The sequence below is a fragment of the Dromiciops gliroides genome, chromosome 4 (genome assembly GCF_019393635.1).
Source record: "Dromiciops gliroides isolate mDroGli1 chromosome 4, mDroGli1.pri, whole genome shotgun sequence".
NCBI lineage: Eukaryota > Metazoa > Chordata > Mammalia > Microbiotheria > Microbiotheriidae > Dromiciops > Dromiciops gliroides.
Genome location: NC_057864.1, coordinates 233,678,620 through 233,691,230, shown reverse-complemented (window position 1 = coordinate 233,691,230; position 12,611 = coordinate 233,678,620). Strand labels below are relative to the sequence as shown.

The window sequence follows — 12,611 nt, the reverse complement described above, 5'->3', positions numbered from 1 at the left end:
AAGATGGGGAAGAGATGCTGAGAGAGATAAGGAAGAAAAGATAAAGAAGGGAGAGTCAGAGCTAAAGTGCTCTTCATAAATGTGATAAATTATTATGGAGCCAGAGGGCAGCAACACTGGGAGATGGTGAAAGTCAAGGTATGATAAAATCCAGAGATAGGAATGAATCTTTGGGAGGGGGAGAGGGTTTATAGCAGAAGGAATTTACATGGGGTAGAGACTGAAAGAAGGGGATGCAAGGGAGCAATGAGGAGTAAAAGCAACCATATAATTATTTGTTAAGCTCCTATTAGGAACAAAGTACTGTTACAAGGTACTAAGTAAGGGGTCTAGAAGTTGGAAGGAAACTCAAGAGACCATATAGTCATTTTACAGATAAGGAGACTGAAGGCCAGAAGGGTTGTTAAGTGACTTACCCAAAGTCAAACAGGTAGTAATGATCAGAGATGGGATTTGAACCCCAGCCAGAAGCCATGCTCTTGCCAGCTACCAAGCCTTCCCCTTTCAAGCAAATTTGTTTGTTTGTTTTTTTGGTGAGGCAATTGGGGTTAAGTGACTTGCCCAAGGTCACACAGCTACTAAGTGTTAAGTGTCTGAGGTCAAATTTGAACTCAGGTCCTCCTGAATCCAGGGCCAGTGCTCTATCCACTGCGCCACCTAGCTTCCCCTAAAAGTATTTTTTTTTTGCAGGACAATGGGGGTTAAGTGACTTGCCCAGTGTCACATAGCTAGTAAGTGTCAAGTGTCTGAGGCCAGATTTGAACTCAGGTCCTCCTGAATCCAGGGCCAATGCTTTATCCACTTAGCCACCTAGCTGCCCACTGCACCACCCACCTGCCCCCTCCAAGCAAATTTGAACTAAAACATGGTCCCTACCTATAATATGGAGCTTACTCTAGGTAGAGGATAAGATGTGAACATACATATGTCATATGGGCATAGCATACTTGAACTTTTACATATCAGATATAACCATATATTTGTTGCTATAAAAAAAAAGGATAGAAACAGAGAATTGCAGAGCATAGAGGAGGGCATCAGGACAGACTTGGGGAGGATCTGGTTCCCTTAAACCCATCCCTTTACCCACAGGGTGGCACTAGGGGCACCTGTCGGTGTCCAGGGACAATCCACTTAGGTGCGGTTGAATTAAGCTTCAGAGCCAAAGGACTAGCCCGGGCAGGGGAAGGGAGGGGAAGAGGGAGGAGAGGTCAGACGGTGTGTGGAGGGACCACAGGTGACTCAGAGGGAAAGTGGGAAGGAAAACCTCGAGTGGCCAGAAGTCCTAGACCTCCCTTCCCTGAAGAGCCCCAGAGATCCTCCCCCTTTTCAGGAGAACCTCCAGGTGAAAGGTACCAGGTCCCAGGGTTCCAGACTCTGTACTCCACTGTCTCACCTGTGCAGGTGTGTGCCTGGGGGACTTCCGGTCTAGATGACTGTCCCTTTCTGTGACGTCAAGTCACCTTCTCCAGTCCCTCCTGGCCACGCCCCTGTCCCTCGCCCCTTCCACTTCCCCCTCCCCCCACCCCGCCCTCAGGGTCGTATAAACAGGTGCTCAAGCTGCACCTGTCCCATCCTCGGGAGAGCTTAGCTGCCATTCTGGACTGGATTGCAGCCCGGCAGCACTTCGAACTGACTAAAGGCTGGGGCAGCTGTGGGACCGGAGGTTTGGGGGGGGGCTTTCTTACCGACAGGGTGACCTGAGCTACCTGCTCCAGCCAGAAGCCTCTAGAAACCCAGGGACCAAACCCTGCGTGCTGGGCCGATAGGCTTGCCCACCTTTTGTTTGGGTAGGGTTGGGTGCAGCGCTAGAACGCCTCGGAGGCCCCTAAAAACAAAGCGTGGGCGCACCTTCCCTTTTATCTGACCTGGGGCCGAGGGGAAGGGGAGCCAGGACCTCCTTTCTTTGTTTCCAGGTCCCTCCTCTCCACCTGCCCAGCTCACCTAGGGATCCTTAGAGAGAGAAGCCCTCTATTTACTGGAGGGTGTTAAAAAGAAGAAAAAAATTAGAAAATTGTAAAGGCTCTGACCACAGAAGTACTTTTTCAGAGTTCTCTCAGAAAACGCCGCCTAGTAGGGGGCTGAGTTGTACTTTTTGTAGAGTTGCCCCAAAGATTTTTTTGTTTGTTTATTTAGGATCGTGTTGGGTGGGTTTTTTTTGGGGGGGAGGATGGCAAACTCAGGTCTTCAGCTGTTGGGGTTCACCATGGCCGCTCTAGGGTGGGTGGGATTGATAGCCTGCACCGCGATCCCTCAGTGGCAGATCAGCTCCTATGCGGGGGACAACATCATTACTGCCCAGGCGATGTACAAGGGGCTATGGATGGAATGCGTCAGCCAGAGCACGGGCCTCATCAGCTGCAAGATGTACGACTCAGTTCTCGCTCTGCCCGGTGAGGCTGGGGAGCACTGGTCACTTGGCTCCCAATGGGAGATGTTGGGAGGGAAGGGCGGGAAGTGAAGGAGCTGGGGGTGAAGGTGGAGGGGATCTAGGTTCCCAGAGGGAGAGCCACGGTGGGAAAAGTTTACAGGACCTGGGGCTAAAGGCTCACCTGAGGGCTCTGGTTAAGGGAGGAGTTGGGATGTATGTGAAGAGGCAAATGGCCGAGGTGAGGAGGAGGGGGAAAAGCTGAGGCAGGTAAGGATGGAGACATTTGAGGTGAATGAAACCTAGGTGAGCCTGGGAGGAGAGGGTCGGAAGATCTTGTGTTCAAGGAGGGGACGAAATTACCAGAGTTTACCAAAGGGGGTGAAGTTTAATACCCTCTCCCTTTCACTTCCGATTTCTCTCCTTCCCCCCTCTTCATCCTGCCCCACCTGCTATAAAATTTAAGAGTTCACGTCCTTCCAGCTCCTTGCCCACGCACTTCTAGTCCCAATCTCCTCTGCTCTTTTCTCCTGCATTGTGAGGGCCTTAGAGGCCACCGAGAAGAGAGAGGGCAGAAAGTAGAGAGATGAGGGTGGCTTAGAATGTTTGAAATTTGGATCCTTAAGAGATAGAGTGCTTGTTTCTTTGCGCCCTGGCCTGGGTGGGAGCAGAAGGAAGAACCCTGGACTAGGAGCCTAACCTCTCGGTCCCGTAGGGACTTCGGGGAACTAGAAAGCAATGGGAAAACTGGGGGCCGGAATGCCTGGTTCTCTGCGGGACTCCGAGCCCGCTGCCTGTGGTTTCTAATCTTATCTCCGCGATTAGCTATAGTAACTAGCGCCCGCAGTTGCAGATAGCGAGGCCGGAGGGAGGTCAAAGGGTGGGGCTGGGCACACGAAGCCTGGGCCAGGCTGGACGTCGGGGTCTTTAGAGGGTCTAGCGGTGCTTCCCGAAGCCGCTCCCCGGGGCAGTTTCACCGAAACTTGGGCGCCCCGGGCGTTGTCCAGGAGCTGAGGCGAGGCTCCTCGGGCGGGGCGAGGCAGGGACTAAACAGGAAGGCTCGGGTGCGGGAGGCGGGAGCAGGAATGGCGGGGGGAGAGAGAGAGAGAGAGAGAGGAAGCATCCGGCTACTGCAGGCTGGGCCCCAGGAAGAGCGGATACTTGAGGTGAAGGGAGTTCAGGCTTGAGCTTGTAAACAAAATTGGGACCTGGATGTATAAGCGTGGTCCAGATAGTGAAGTTAGGGATGAGAATTAGATTTGCCGGGCGGCTGAAAGCTGAGCTACTCCCGAACGGTACAGGGGTCAAGGGGAGGGGAATGAAGATGGCTGCTCTCTATGGAGGAAGTTGGGATACCAGGGTTCTGAGAGGAAATAGGTGCCCTTGGCTTCTAATGCTTAGAAAAGCATTCGTTCTACTCAATATAGCGCCGTACTTGGCTGTAATAAGGTCCACCAGTGGGCCCAAGAAATAAGATTACAAAGACATATAACAGATCTTGCCTTCAAAGAATTTGCACTAGGAATCTCAGGTGGTTGCTGTGAGGAAAGTTGTAAATTAGTAAGCATGATATAAACTATAAAGTGAACTGTTAATCAATTACAACCCAACAGTGAACACAGCAAAAGTTACACAGCTGAGAATGTGTGCAAGTAAGAAATCGGGGTAAAGTGCTATTGAGTAGAAAGAGCTTACTTGAGGCCTTCTGAGCCAGAATTTATGAAGGAAAAAATCAGTCCCCTTTGACAGAACATTGGAGTATATGAAGTGTAATGAGGTTGGAGTCAGATAATGCAGATGACCAGTACATGGAAGCAGGATTTTATTCGGTATGCAGAAAAATTTATGATTTTTGAGTAGAGAAGTGATGTGATCAGAGTGAGCCACTGACAAGTATTATTTTGGCACTTCAGTCAAAGATGGGTTAGAGAGAGGGAAAGATTGAAAGCAGAGACTAGTAAGGAAGTAGATTATTGAATTGTCCAGGTGAAAGGTAATGAGGGCCTAAACTACTCTAAGGTTTGGGCGATGATGTCAGACAGATGGGAAAAGTTTGGGGGAGGGTTTAGGGGAAAGGTGATGGATGAATTTCAGTTTAAGTATATATGGAGTTTGAAATATTAGTGGAAATGCAGGTGTAACTGTCCAGTAGACAGAAATGGGCTACTAGATCTCAGGGAAGCAATGAGTCTAATGAAATAATATGGGACTCAGAAATGTTAAGGCAGAGGTGATGAGAATGTTGTATAGGGGACTTAATGGCTTTGGAACCACTAAAACCGGGGGATTCAAGATCTGCTTCAGACATGGCTGTGTGAGAACCCAGGCAACCATTTAAATCCTCAGGCAACTCCCTAGGAATGTAAGTTGCAGAGAAGGTACAAGCTAGTGTTGGTAGATGGAATTTCCTCACCTGGGGTGTTCCTTTTACCAGTAAATCATAGGTCTTGTCCCTCCCCTGAACTAAAGGCAATGACAAGAAGCCTCCTTCTTCTTTCCAGCTTCCATGCAGGCTACCAGGGCCCTAATGGTGGTATCCCTGGTTTTGGGCTTTCTGGCCATGATGGTGGCTGCCATGGGCATGAAGTGTACACGATGTGGGGGTGATGACAAGGTGAAGAAGGCTCGAATTGCCATGACAGGCGGTATAGTCTTCATTGTGGCTGGTGAGCGCTCCTTTTTGTCTCCCTCCTCACACTTAAAAAGACTAGGTTTCCCCTCCCTGGAGCCCCATCTCCCTTTTCCTATCCCTGCTGAGTCTAGTAGTATTGCTTTAGACCTGGCACTTTGTCCAGGTTCCCTCTGGACAAATAACCTCCTGTTTTTTAGACTCTTAAAGATTTGTACAGTGGGGTCATGAGAGTCACAGGATATCTGAATTCATTATTCCTTTCCTGATCAGGTCTTGCTGCCCTTGTTGCTTGTTCCTGGTATGGCCACCAGATTGTAACAGATTTTTATAACCCATTGGTTCCTATGAATACGAAGTAAGTATTGGACTCTATCTGGGTACCTGGGCCACAAAAGGGAGAAGGGATTCATCAAAGTGTCACAGGAAGAATAATGAAATGCTTAGGGCTTGTGGGCCAAATAATTGGGTACTTTTGATCATAACTTCCTCTGTCTCTCTCCACAGGTATGAATTTGGTTCTGCCATTTTCATCGGCTGGGCTGGCTCTGCCCTGGTTGTCTTGGGGGGTGCACTCCTCTCTTGCTCTTGCCCAGGTAGTGAGAGCAAAGCAGGGTACCGAGCCCCACGCTCCTACCCCAAGTCTAATTCTGCTAAGGAATATGTCTGAAAGAGCTGAGTTTCCTACACATCCCCCCTCACTCCAGCCCCAAAAAGTCAGGGGCCTGAAATATAATTCAAGACAGGAAGGGGTGGTGAGGAGACCAAAAGAGAAATCTGAGCCAGTGGGGAAGGGGGACGGCAGAGTTCTCCAGGCCCTTCAATCTACTTCTGATCTAGTCTACTGGAAGGCCAGGGGAATGGGGAAGGGGAGGTGGGAAATAAAGGGTATGAGCTGTTCTTTTTGTATAATAATAAAGAAGTTTGTGTTTTGGATCTTGGCTATTCTCCACTGGGGCCAGACATCTGACACCTGCCCTCTCTCATTCACTTCCATCCAGTCCCTGCTGTCCTTTTCCTAAGGTATTCAGCCTTTATTCCAGTCTGCAGTTCTGCATGTTTGCCTCCACTTCTTAAAAACGTTGGGTTACCTCCCATACCCATCTCTGTGCTTGCCTCATTCTTATACTTCCTCAGTACCTACTTCTTCATAAGTTCTCTTTAGTTACTTTGGACCCAATTCCAAAACCATTCCTCAACCCTCGGCTCTCACATCTCATTCTTTGAAAGGGTCAAGCGATTTAGTTCTTTTACATACATCCTGACTTTCTAGCTTTCTGTAAAAATGCATTGGAGGTGGGGGGCGTGGGGAATGGAATTTCCTGCTCTAAGCAGTCCATCCTACTCCTCTCCATGGAGAGGAGATGTCCTACTGGTACAGGTCAGTGGTATTTGAAAAAAAGATGTACACAATAAAAAAATGAAGGTAAAAAGGTGCCAGGATGAGTATCTTCCAGTCCTAACAGGTCCTTTGAAAATGTCAAAAATATGCTACGAGAGTTTCATTGTATACAATCTGCCTTGATTCAATTGTACCAAATTGGGCCAAAAAGGGAGAGAAAAACAACTTAAATGGTACAGGTAAAAATCTGCTATTCCACTAAGCAAGTACAAACCATGGAATGAGGGCAACTCTAGTCTCCTCATTATATTCACAATCTCTTCTCTTGAACCTGGTAGAGAGCAGTTTTAGTTACCTTTCCTAGAGTTTCTGGTCCGTATTCCCTTGGACTTTCTTGTGGGGAAAAAAGAAGAAAAAGGCCCACCTTTAATAGAATAACACTTAAGAGTATATTTTCTCCTAGTCACTGGTTTTCAGTACTATTAACCATTAATTCTTTTTTTTTTTTTTGCGGGGCAATGAGGGTTAAGTGACTTGCCCAGGGTCACACAGCTAGTAAGTGTCAAGCGTCTGAGGCTGGATTTGAACTCAGGTACTCCTGAATCCAGGACCGGTGCTTTATCCACTGCGCCATCTAGCTGCCCCAGCTACAACTGTTTAAATTAAAGATACTATAATGTATTTTATGAGTCATTTCAACTATATCACTTTGTGGCTCACACACTGATTTTAGAAACTAATCTACAAGATGAAGTGTGACTATACATTGTATAGCTGCAGGACGCAGGTCAAGGTTAGTCAGGCCTCATAGTCAGTCCATCAGCCCATCAGCTATCCAAGTCATTGTCTGAATCTTCCAGGTAGGTTAGTCATCAGAATTAGACCCATAAAGTATATGTATGTAAGGTTGGTGGAAGAGGCTAGGGCAGGATGAAGCAAGGACTGCTGCCTAAAGAAAAAAAGAGGTACAGTGTTAGAATGATCCACAGTGTACTCCTCCAGGGCTATTTCTTGAGTCCCTTCCAATCTGGTGGTACTTGTAATATTGTTTTTGTTTTTTTCCTGTGGGGCAATGAGGGTTAAGTAACTTGCCCAGGGTCACACAGCTAGTATCAAGTGTCTGAGGCTGGATTTGTACTCAGGTCCTCCTGACTCCAGAGCCAGTGCTCTAATCCACTGCGCCACCTAGCCGCCTCCACTTGTAATATTGTTATGGGTATATTTTATCTCCCCATCATTAGTGGAGGAAAAGTGATTTTTCTAAAGCTTTCTTCCTTCCAGTGCAACACCTGTCAGTCTCTGTTCAATCTCCACTATACCTGGAGCTTCCCAAGAAGCTAGTATAAGTGTTTGTTATTGTGTATCTTCCCCAAGTGCCCAGTTCAGGTTATATTCTAAGAATTCCATGGTGGTGGGAACTGGGGGGGATGGGGAATGGGTAATCATTGGAACAATGGAACTCTCATGAAGACTGCAGACTCCTTTTTCTCAGTTCTTGCTTACCCATCTTTGGGCAGTGGGGGAGGCACTCCCCAGACATGTCATCAGCTAGGGAAGGACTTTAGTCCCTACAGAGGTCTGAAAGGTTAATCAGTAACTTTTATTTTAGGGAGCTAGGTGGTTTCAGTGGAGAGTTTTGGACTTGGAATCAGGAAGACCTGAGTTCAAAGCCAACCTCAGACACTTATTAGCAGTGTGCCCCCGGGCAAGTCACAAACTCTCTCAACTTGTTTGCTCATCTGTAAAATGAAGATCATAGTAGCAGCTATCTCCCAGGGTTGTTTCAAAAATCAAATGAGGTAACAACAGAAGTAAAGAATTTGGCAAAACTTTAAGTGTGACAAATGCTAGCAATCATTACTTTAATTCCTCTACCCCCTGAGACCCAGCTATCTATCCCTAATGACCTCAGTCTTACCTTCATAATCCCAATTCTTAAGGAGCATTACTTTTCCAAACTGAATTGGAAGAGCAGGGCCAGGATATGTCAGGCTTCCCTTTTCTTCTGGGATAGGAAGAGGTTAAAGGGCAAATTTCATGAAGTCCACACCTATGGGAGCAGAGGATACTGAGAACATGTCCCATCCTTTAGATCTTTACTCTTCAAATGACTCATGAAGAATTAAATTCTTTCATTCTCCATCTCCTAGGATATTGTCCCTTGCCTCTCCGACCACTAGACAATGCTTCCTTAAGCTCTCCCTGATCAATTATGTGAACTTGCAGGAACTGGATACATCCCACAGGTCTGGGGGTGAGGGGCTTCTTCTGGGCTGATTCCTAAACTAAAGTTGGGCAGGATTGAGAACTAATGAATCTAAATGAATCAGGAAGAAAAAGATTAAAAGGGAAAAGAGGTACTCAGAACTAAAGTATGACTAGCTGGTTCCACCCCTGCCCCCCACCTTTTCTTAAATTCATTCTATTCCCCTACTTCATAACTATATGAGTTCTACCACTTCTTCCTCATCTTTTAATCCTATTCCTAACACTGGACTAACCTTTATCTTCTCCTTTTTCCTGTATTATCTTAAATAGCCATTCCTTCTGCAGATATTGTATACATTTTTGTATCTTTTTGGTATGCCTCCCAAAGCCCACCTTTATCCTATCATTTCAAATTAGGCCAGAATATTCAAGGAACCCAAGAGAACTGACCTGAACATATCCTACTACAAAACCTGTCATATTCTGGAGAAAGGCAAACAGGATATGAGTGGACTGAGGGCATTATGTAAAGTAGGGTAGGTTAGAGCAAGGATTAAACTGAGAATAGGAGGAGAGAAAAACAAGGTGGACCAGGAAGAAGAGGCTAGGAGGAAGAAACAGAAGAAGCAACTAAGGCATGGGAAACTTTTTTCTTTAGGCCTATTGTAAGCCATGAGATGGAGCCTTTTCAAATATATTTCTATTTATTTTGTTAAATATTTCCTATTTACATTTTAAAAAATTTAAAACATCTTTTAAAAAATCTGAGTTTCCAATTTTCTCCTTCCCTCCTGTCCTTCCTCCACCCCTTAAAGAAGGCAAGCAATATGATAGCAATTATACATGTTAAGTCATGCAAAACATAAACAGAGACCCCTTTCATGGCAGGCTGGTTTGGGAGAAGTATGCAATATACAGGAGAAAGAAGGATGGACAGGTTTCTCACCAAAATAGGTATGAAGTTCTCATGGCCCAGAGACCACAGAATCTGGAAGAGGAAGGAAGCTGCTGGGAACAAGAAGCAACAATTGGCCAATCAAGTCCTGAGTCTTTGTTTTTTTGTTTTTTTAGTGGGGCAATGAAGGTTAAGTGACTTGCCCAGGGTCACACAGCTAGTGTCAAGTGTCTGAAGTCACATTTGAACTCAGGTCCTCCTGAATTCAGGGTCCGTGCTTTATCCACTGAGCCACCTAGCTGCCCCACCAATCAAGTCCAAAGCAAGGATGCAGAGGTCATAGTCCACTCCTCCAAAAAATGCTCTTCAAGGCCTCACTCCCTGCCCAGCACAAGTGGGTCTCTGAAGACATGTAGTAAAAAAGCTTCTATAGGAAGAGTGGGAAAGAACAAAAATTATTAATATGAACTTAAACATTAAAGATCATTTTAATATACAAGAACATAAAAGGATTCTATCTGAAGTCCTGAATTTCCATTTAATACCTCTTGCTTAAAAAAGAAAGCACATAATTTCTATACATTATTCTCAAAATTGTCCTACTTATCTGTTTTTTCCCTGAACTTGTTTTCTGTTCTTTTCTGTGTATTTTAAAAGTGTTACAGTGGTCCTCTTTTGCATATCTATTGCTAACTCCCACTGCCTTCCAACTTAAAAAACTTAAATAAGCAAAATGAATCTATTTACACAGTAGCTGTGTCAAAAAAATGCATGTCTCAGCATGTGTCCATTACTCCTGTCAGGAAGTGGATAAAATATGCCTTAGTTTCTCCAGATATATAGTTGGTCATTTCTTTAATCAAAATTCTTAAGCATTTCAAAGTTTTCTTTAATTCTGTTGTCCTTGTAATGCTCAACTCACTTTTCATCCATTGATATAACCCAGGATTAACTGAAATCATCTCTTTCATAATTTCTTACATTTGCGAATCACAATTTGTTCAGTCAATCCCCAATTGTCTAAGAGGCAACCTAACCTTCTTATAATCTAGTTCTTTATTTATCATCCTCTTTTATTCTCCCTTTAAGGATCAGCAAGTTCGTTTTTGCTTGGGACTCTCCCCATCCCACCCCCTACAGCCTTCCTCTTAACCAACCATCCTCTTCCCCAATTCTAAACTAGGTCTGGAACTTCTAAAACCAGGAAGCTAGCTCCCTGATAGGTTTTAGCCTTCCATACTTTTGTTAACCACTCAGCCAAATCAAATTTAACGAGTGCCTATTAATCATCAGTACGGTGGGAGATATACAAAAAGCTAGAAGACAAAAAAAGGGAGTCGGGAGAAACAGGTTTCTTAAACATCATTTGAATACAGCATTGTGCTGTTTACTATTAATGCAATAGGAGAACAGAAAAGAGAGAGACCAGAGTGGGCTGGAGGCATCTTCATGTAACTGGGGACTACTTGAAAAGAGAGTGGTGAATGACGGAACAGAAATGGGGGGGGGGGAGAGAAGGGAAGGAGCATTTAGTTAAGCATCTATTCTATACCAGGCCCTGGGCTAAGTACAAATATAAGCTCATCTGATCCTCATGACAAGCCTATGCTATGATTGTCCCCATTTTACAGTCGAGGAAACTGAGGCAGACAGGAATTAATGGGAACCTTGTACAATGAAAAACAAGAATAGGACTACTTAACTGAATGAAATGGAGGGTATGGACCAGGGATCTGTGTACATAAGGTGAAGCCAATTATGCAAGGGGTCAAAAAAATCTGGGCTCAGGGAGCTTGGATTTGAGTCAATAGGTGTAAGTGTTTTGGAAGTTCGATAGAGTCTGGCTTTGGTGCTCAACTGGTTTTTTCCCATTTATTTCTGTCTCGTGGTTCCTGTCAGATTCTACCTGCCTCTTCAAGCCTTCCTACTTATTTGAATCTGATTTTTTCCAAATCCTCCTTCAGTGAATGAACTGGAGACAAATGGGAGGGGCACTACTCCGCTTAAGTATTGTTTTTTTCTCTCACTGGCTGTTGGTATCTGAGGCCAAACCTTCTTTGACCCCCTCTTCCTATCCACCTCTCAGCCCAGGACTTGAACCTACTTCCCTCTGCAAAAGACACAGGGTGGGCTTTCAATAGAGTTTCTTAAGGTGAAGGGGTGGGGGGGACCCCCGATTGTCTGAGTCTCCAGAGTAGCATGGGAAAGGGTCCACATCATCTTAGAATTGCTTCCGAAAGCGGGTTGTGACTCTTCCACTCCACAAGAAGATGAGGATGCGGGGACAGGAGGTGTCTGCCATAGTTTTAGCTCTAGGTTAAAGCTCTCTTAAGCTCCAATACCAAAGCCCCTTCCTGTCCCTTAAACCGAGATCAGAACCGAAAATCTAGCACTGCCCCCAAGTCCCTGGTTTTTCGGCCCACTTCACCACGCCTCCTACCTCGCTTCCTCATTGCTCTTTTCCCTGCACCATGACCTCTGGAGGTCCCAGGGTGCCGCTGGCCGAGAGCAGCCGTAGCATTTTTGTCCTATACTTGGCTTCCTTCCAGCGGGCAGGTCGCACGTTGATGGTGTCACGGAACTTGGATCCCTGCGTGGGCTACTGACTCCTTCCTCTGGCCGTTCCAAAGGCTCGTCTGAGACCGCATTGTGACGTCACCGGTCAGCTTCGGCGCCGGAGACGGTGCCCAGGCCAGACTGGGGTCCTAATCTGACCCTACTGATTCTTTTTAGAAATCTGAAATGGGGGCTTAGTGTGGGGCGGAACTGCAGAATTAAATCTCAAGGCTATAGGGAAGTATTGGAGGGATTCTCGAGCCTCCTCCCGGGTGCCCACGAATAGAAGTTATTACCGGACGGAGTACAACCATACTTAGAGACAAAGAGAGAAGTCGCCTGACTTTTGACTATGCCGCTTTTCTTTAAAAGAGAGGGGGAAGGGTGCATCGCCGTAGGTCACGCGATAGGGCCTGAAAAGCCGTTGGGGGCAGTTGAGGTTAAGGAGTGGGGGAAGGAGAGGTGGCGCGTGCGCACCGCGCTACTATATGCTAAAAAGCAAAGATCTAGGCCACAGCCTGAGAATACGTCACTAGTCCCGCGCGTTTCTCTGATTTCCGGCTCACTAGAAGTAGGGGGTGGGGGTGGGGGTGGGGGTAGAAGAGGAACCAAT

General features: G+C 46.2%; 1 protein-coding gene and 1 long non-coding RNA gene across 2 annotated transcripts; one reads left to right on the top strand and one right to left on the bottom strand.

Annotated features, from left to right (window-relative positions):
• The first annotated feature begins 2,170 nt into the window (after positions 1-2,170).
• On the top strand, positions 2,171-5,667 carry CLDN7 (claudin 7). Its single transcript, XM_044001990.1, has 4 exons — positions 2,171-2,393; positions 4,870-5,034; positions 5,271-5,355; positions 5,505-5,667. Exons 1-4 carry the CDS (start codon positions 2,171-2,173, stop codon positions 5,665-5,667), a joined length of 636 nt encoding a protein of 211 aa, XP_043857925.1.
• Positions 5,668-6,764: 1,097 nt separating this feature from the next.
• On the bottom strand, positions 6,765-12,483 carry LOC122754027. The gene is made up of 4 exons (XR_006356319.1): positions 11,883-12,483; positions 9,494-9,869; positions 8,258-8,389; positions 6,765-7,288 (listed from the first exon to the last, which is right to left on the bottom strand). It is a non-coding gene; the product is annotated as an uncharacterized LOC122754027 (long non-coding RNA).
• Between the last annotated feature and the right edge of the window lie 128 nt (positions 12,484-12,611).

Excerpts from the sequence above, each read along its gene's own strand:
- CLDN7 (XM_044001990.1), top strand. The coding sequence starts at position 2,171 with ATGGCAAACTCAGGTCTTCAGCTGTTGGGGTTCACCATGGCCGCTCTA. Across the intron at positions 2,394-4,869 it reads CTCAGTTCTCGCTCTGCCCG|CTTCCATGCAGGCTACCAGG; the intron begins GTGAGGCTGGGG and ends TCTTCTTTCCAG. Across the intron at positions 5,356-5,504 it reads TTGGTTCCTATGAATACGAA|GTATGAATTTGGTTCTGCCA; the intron begins GTAAGTATTGGA and ends CTCTCTCCACAG.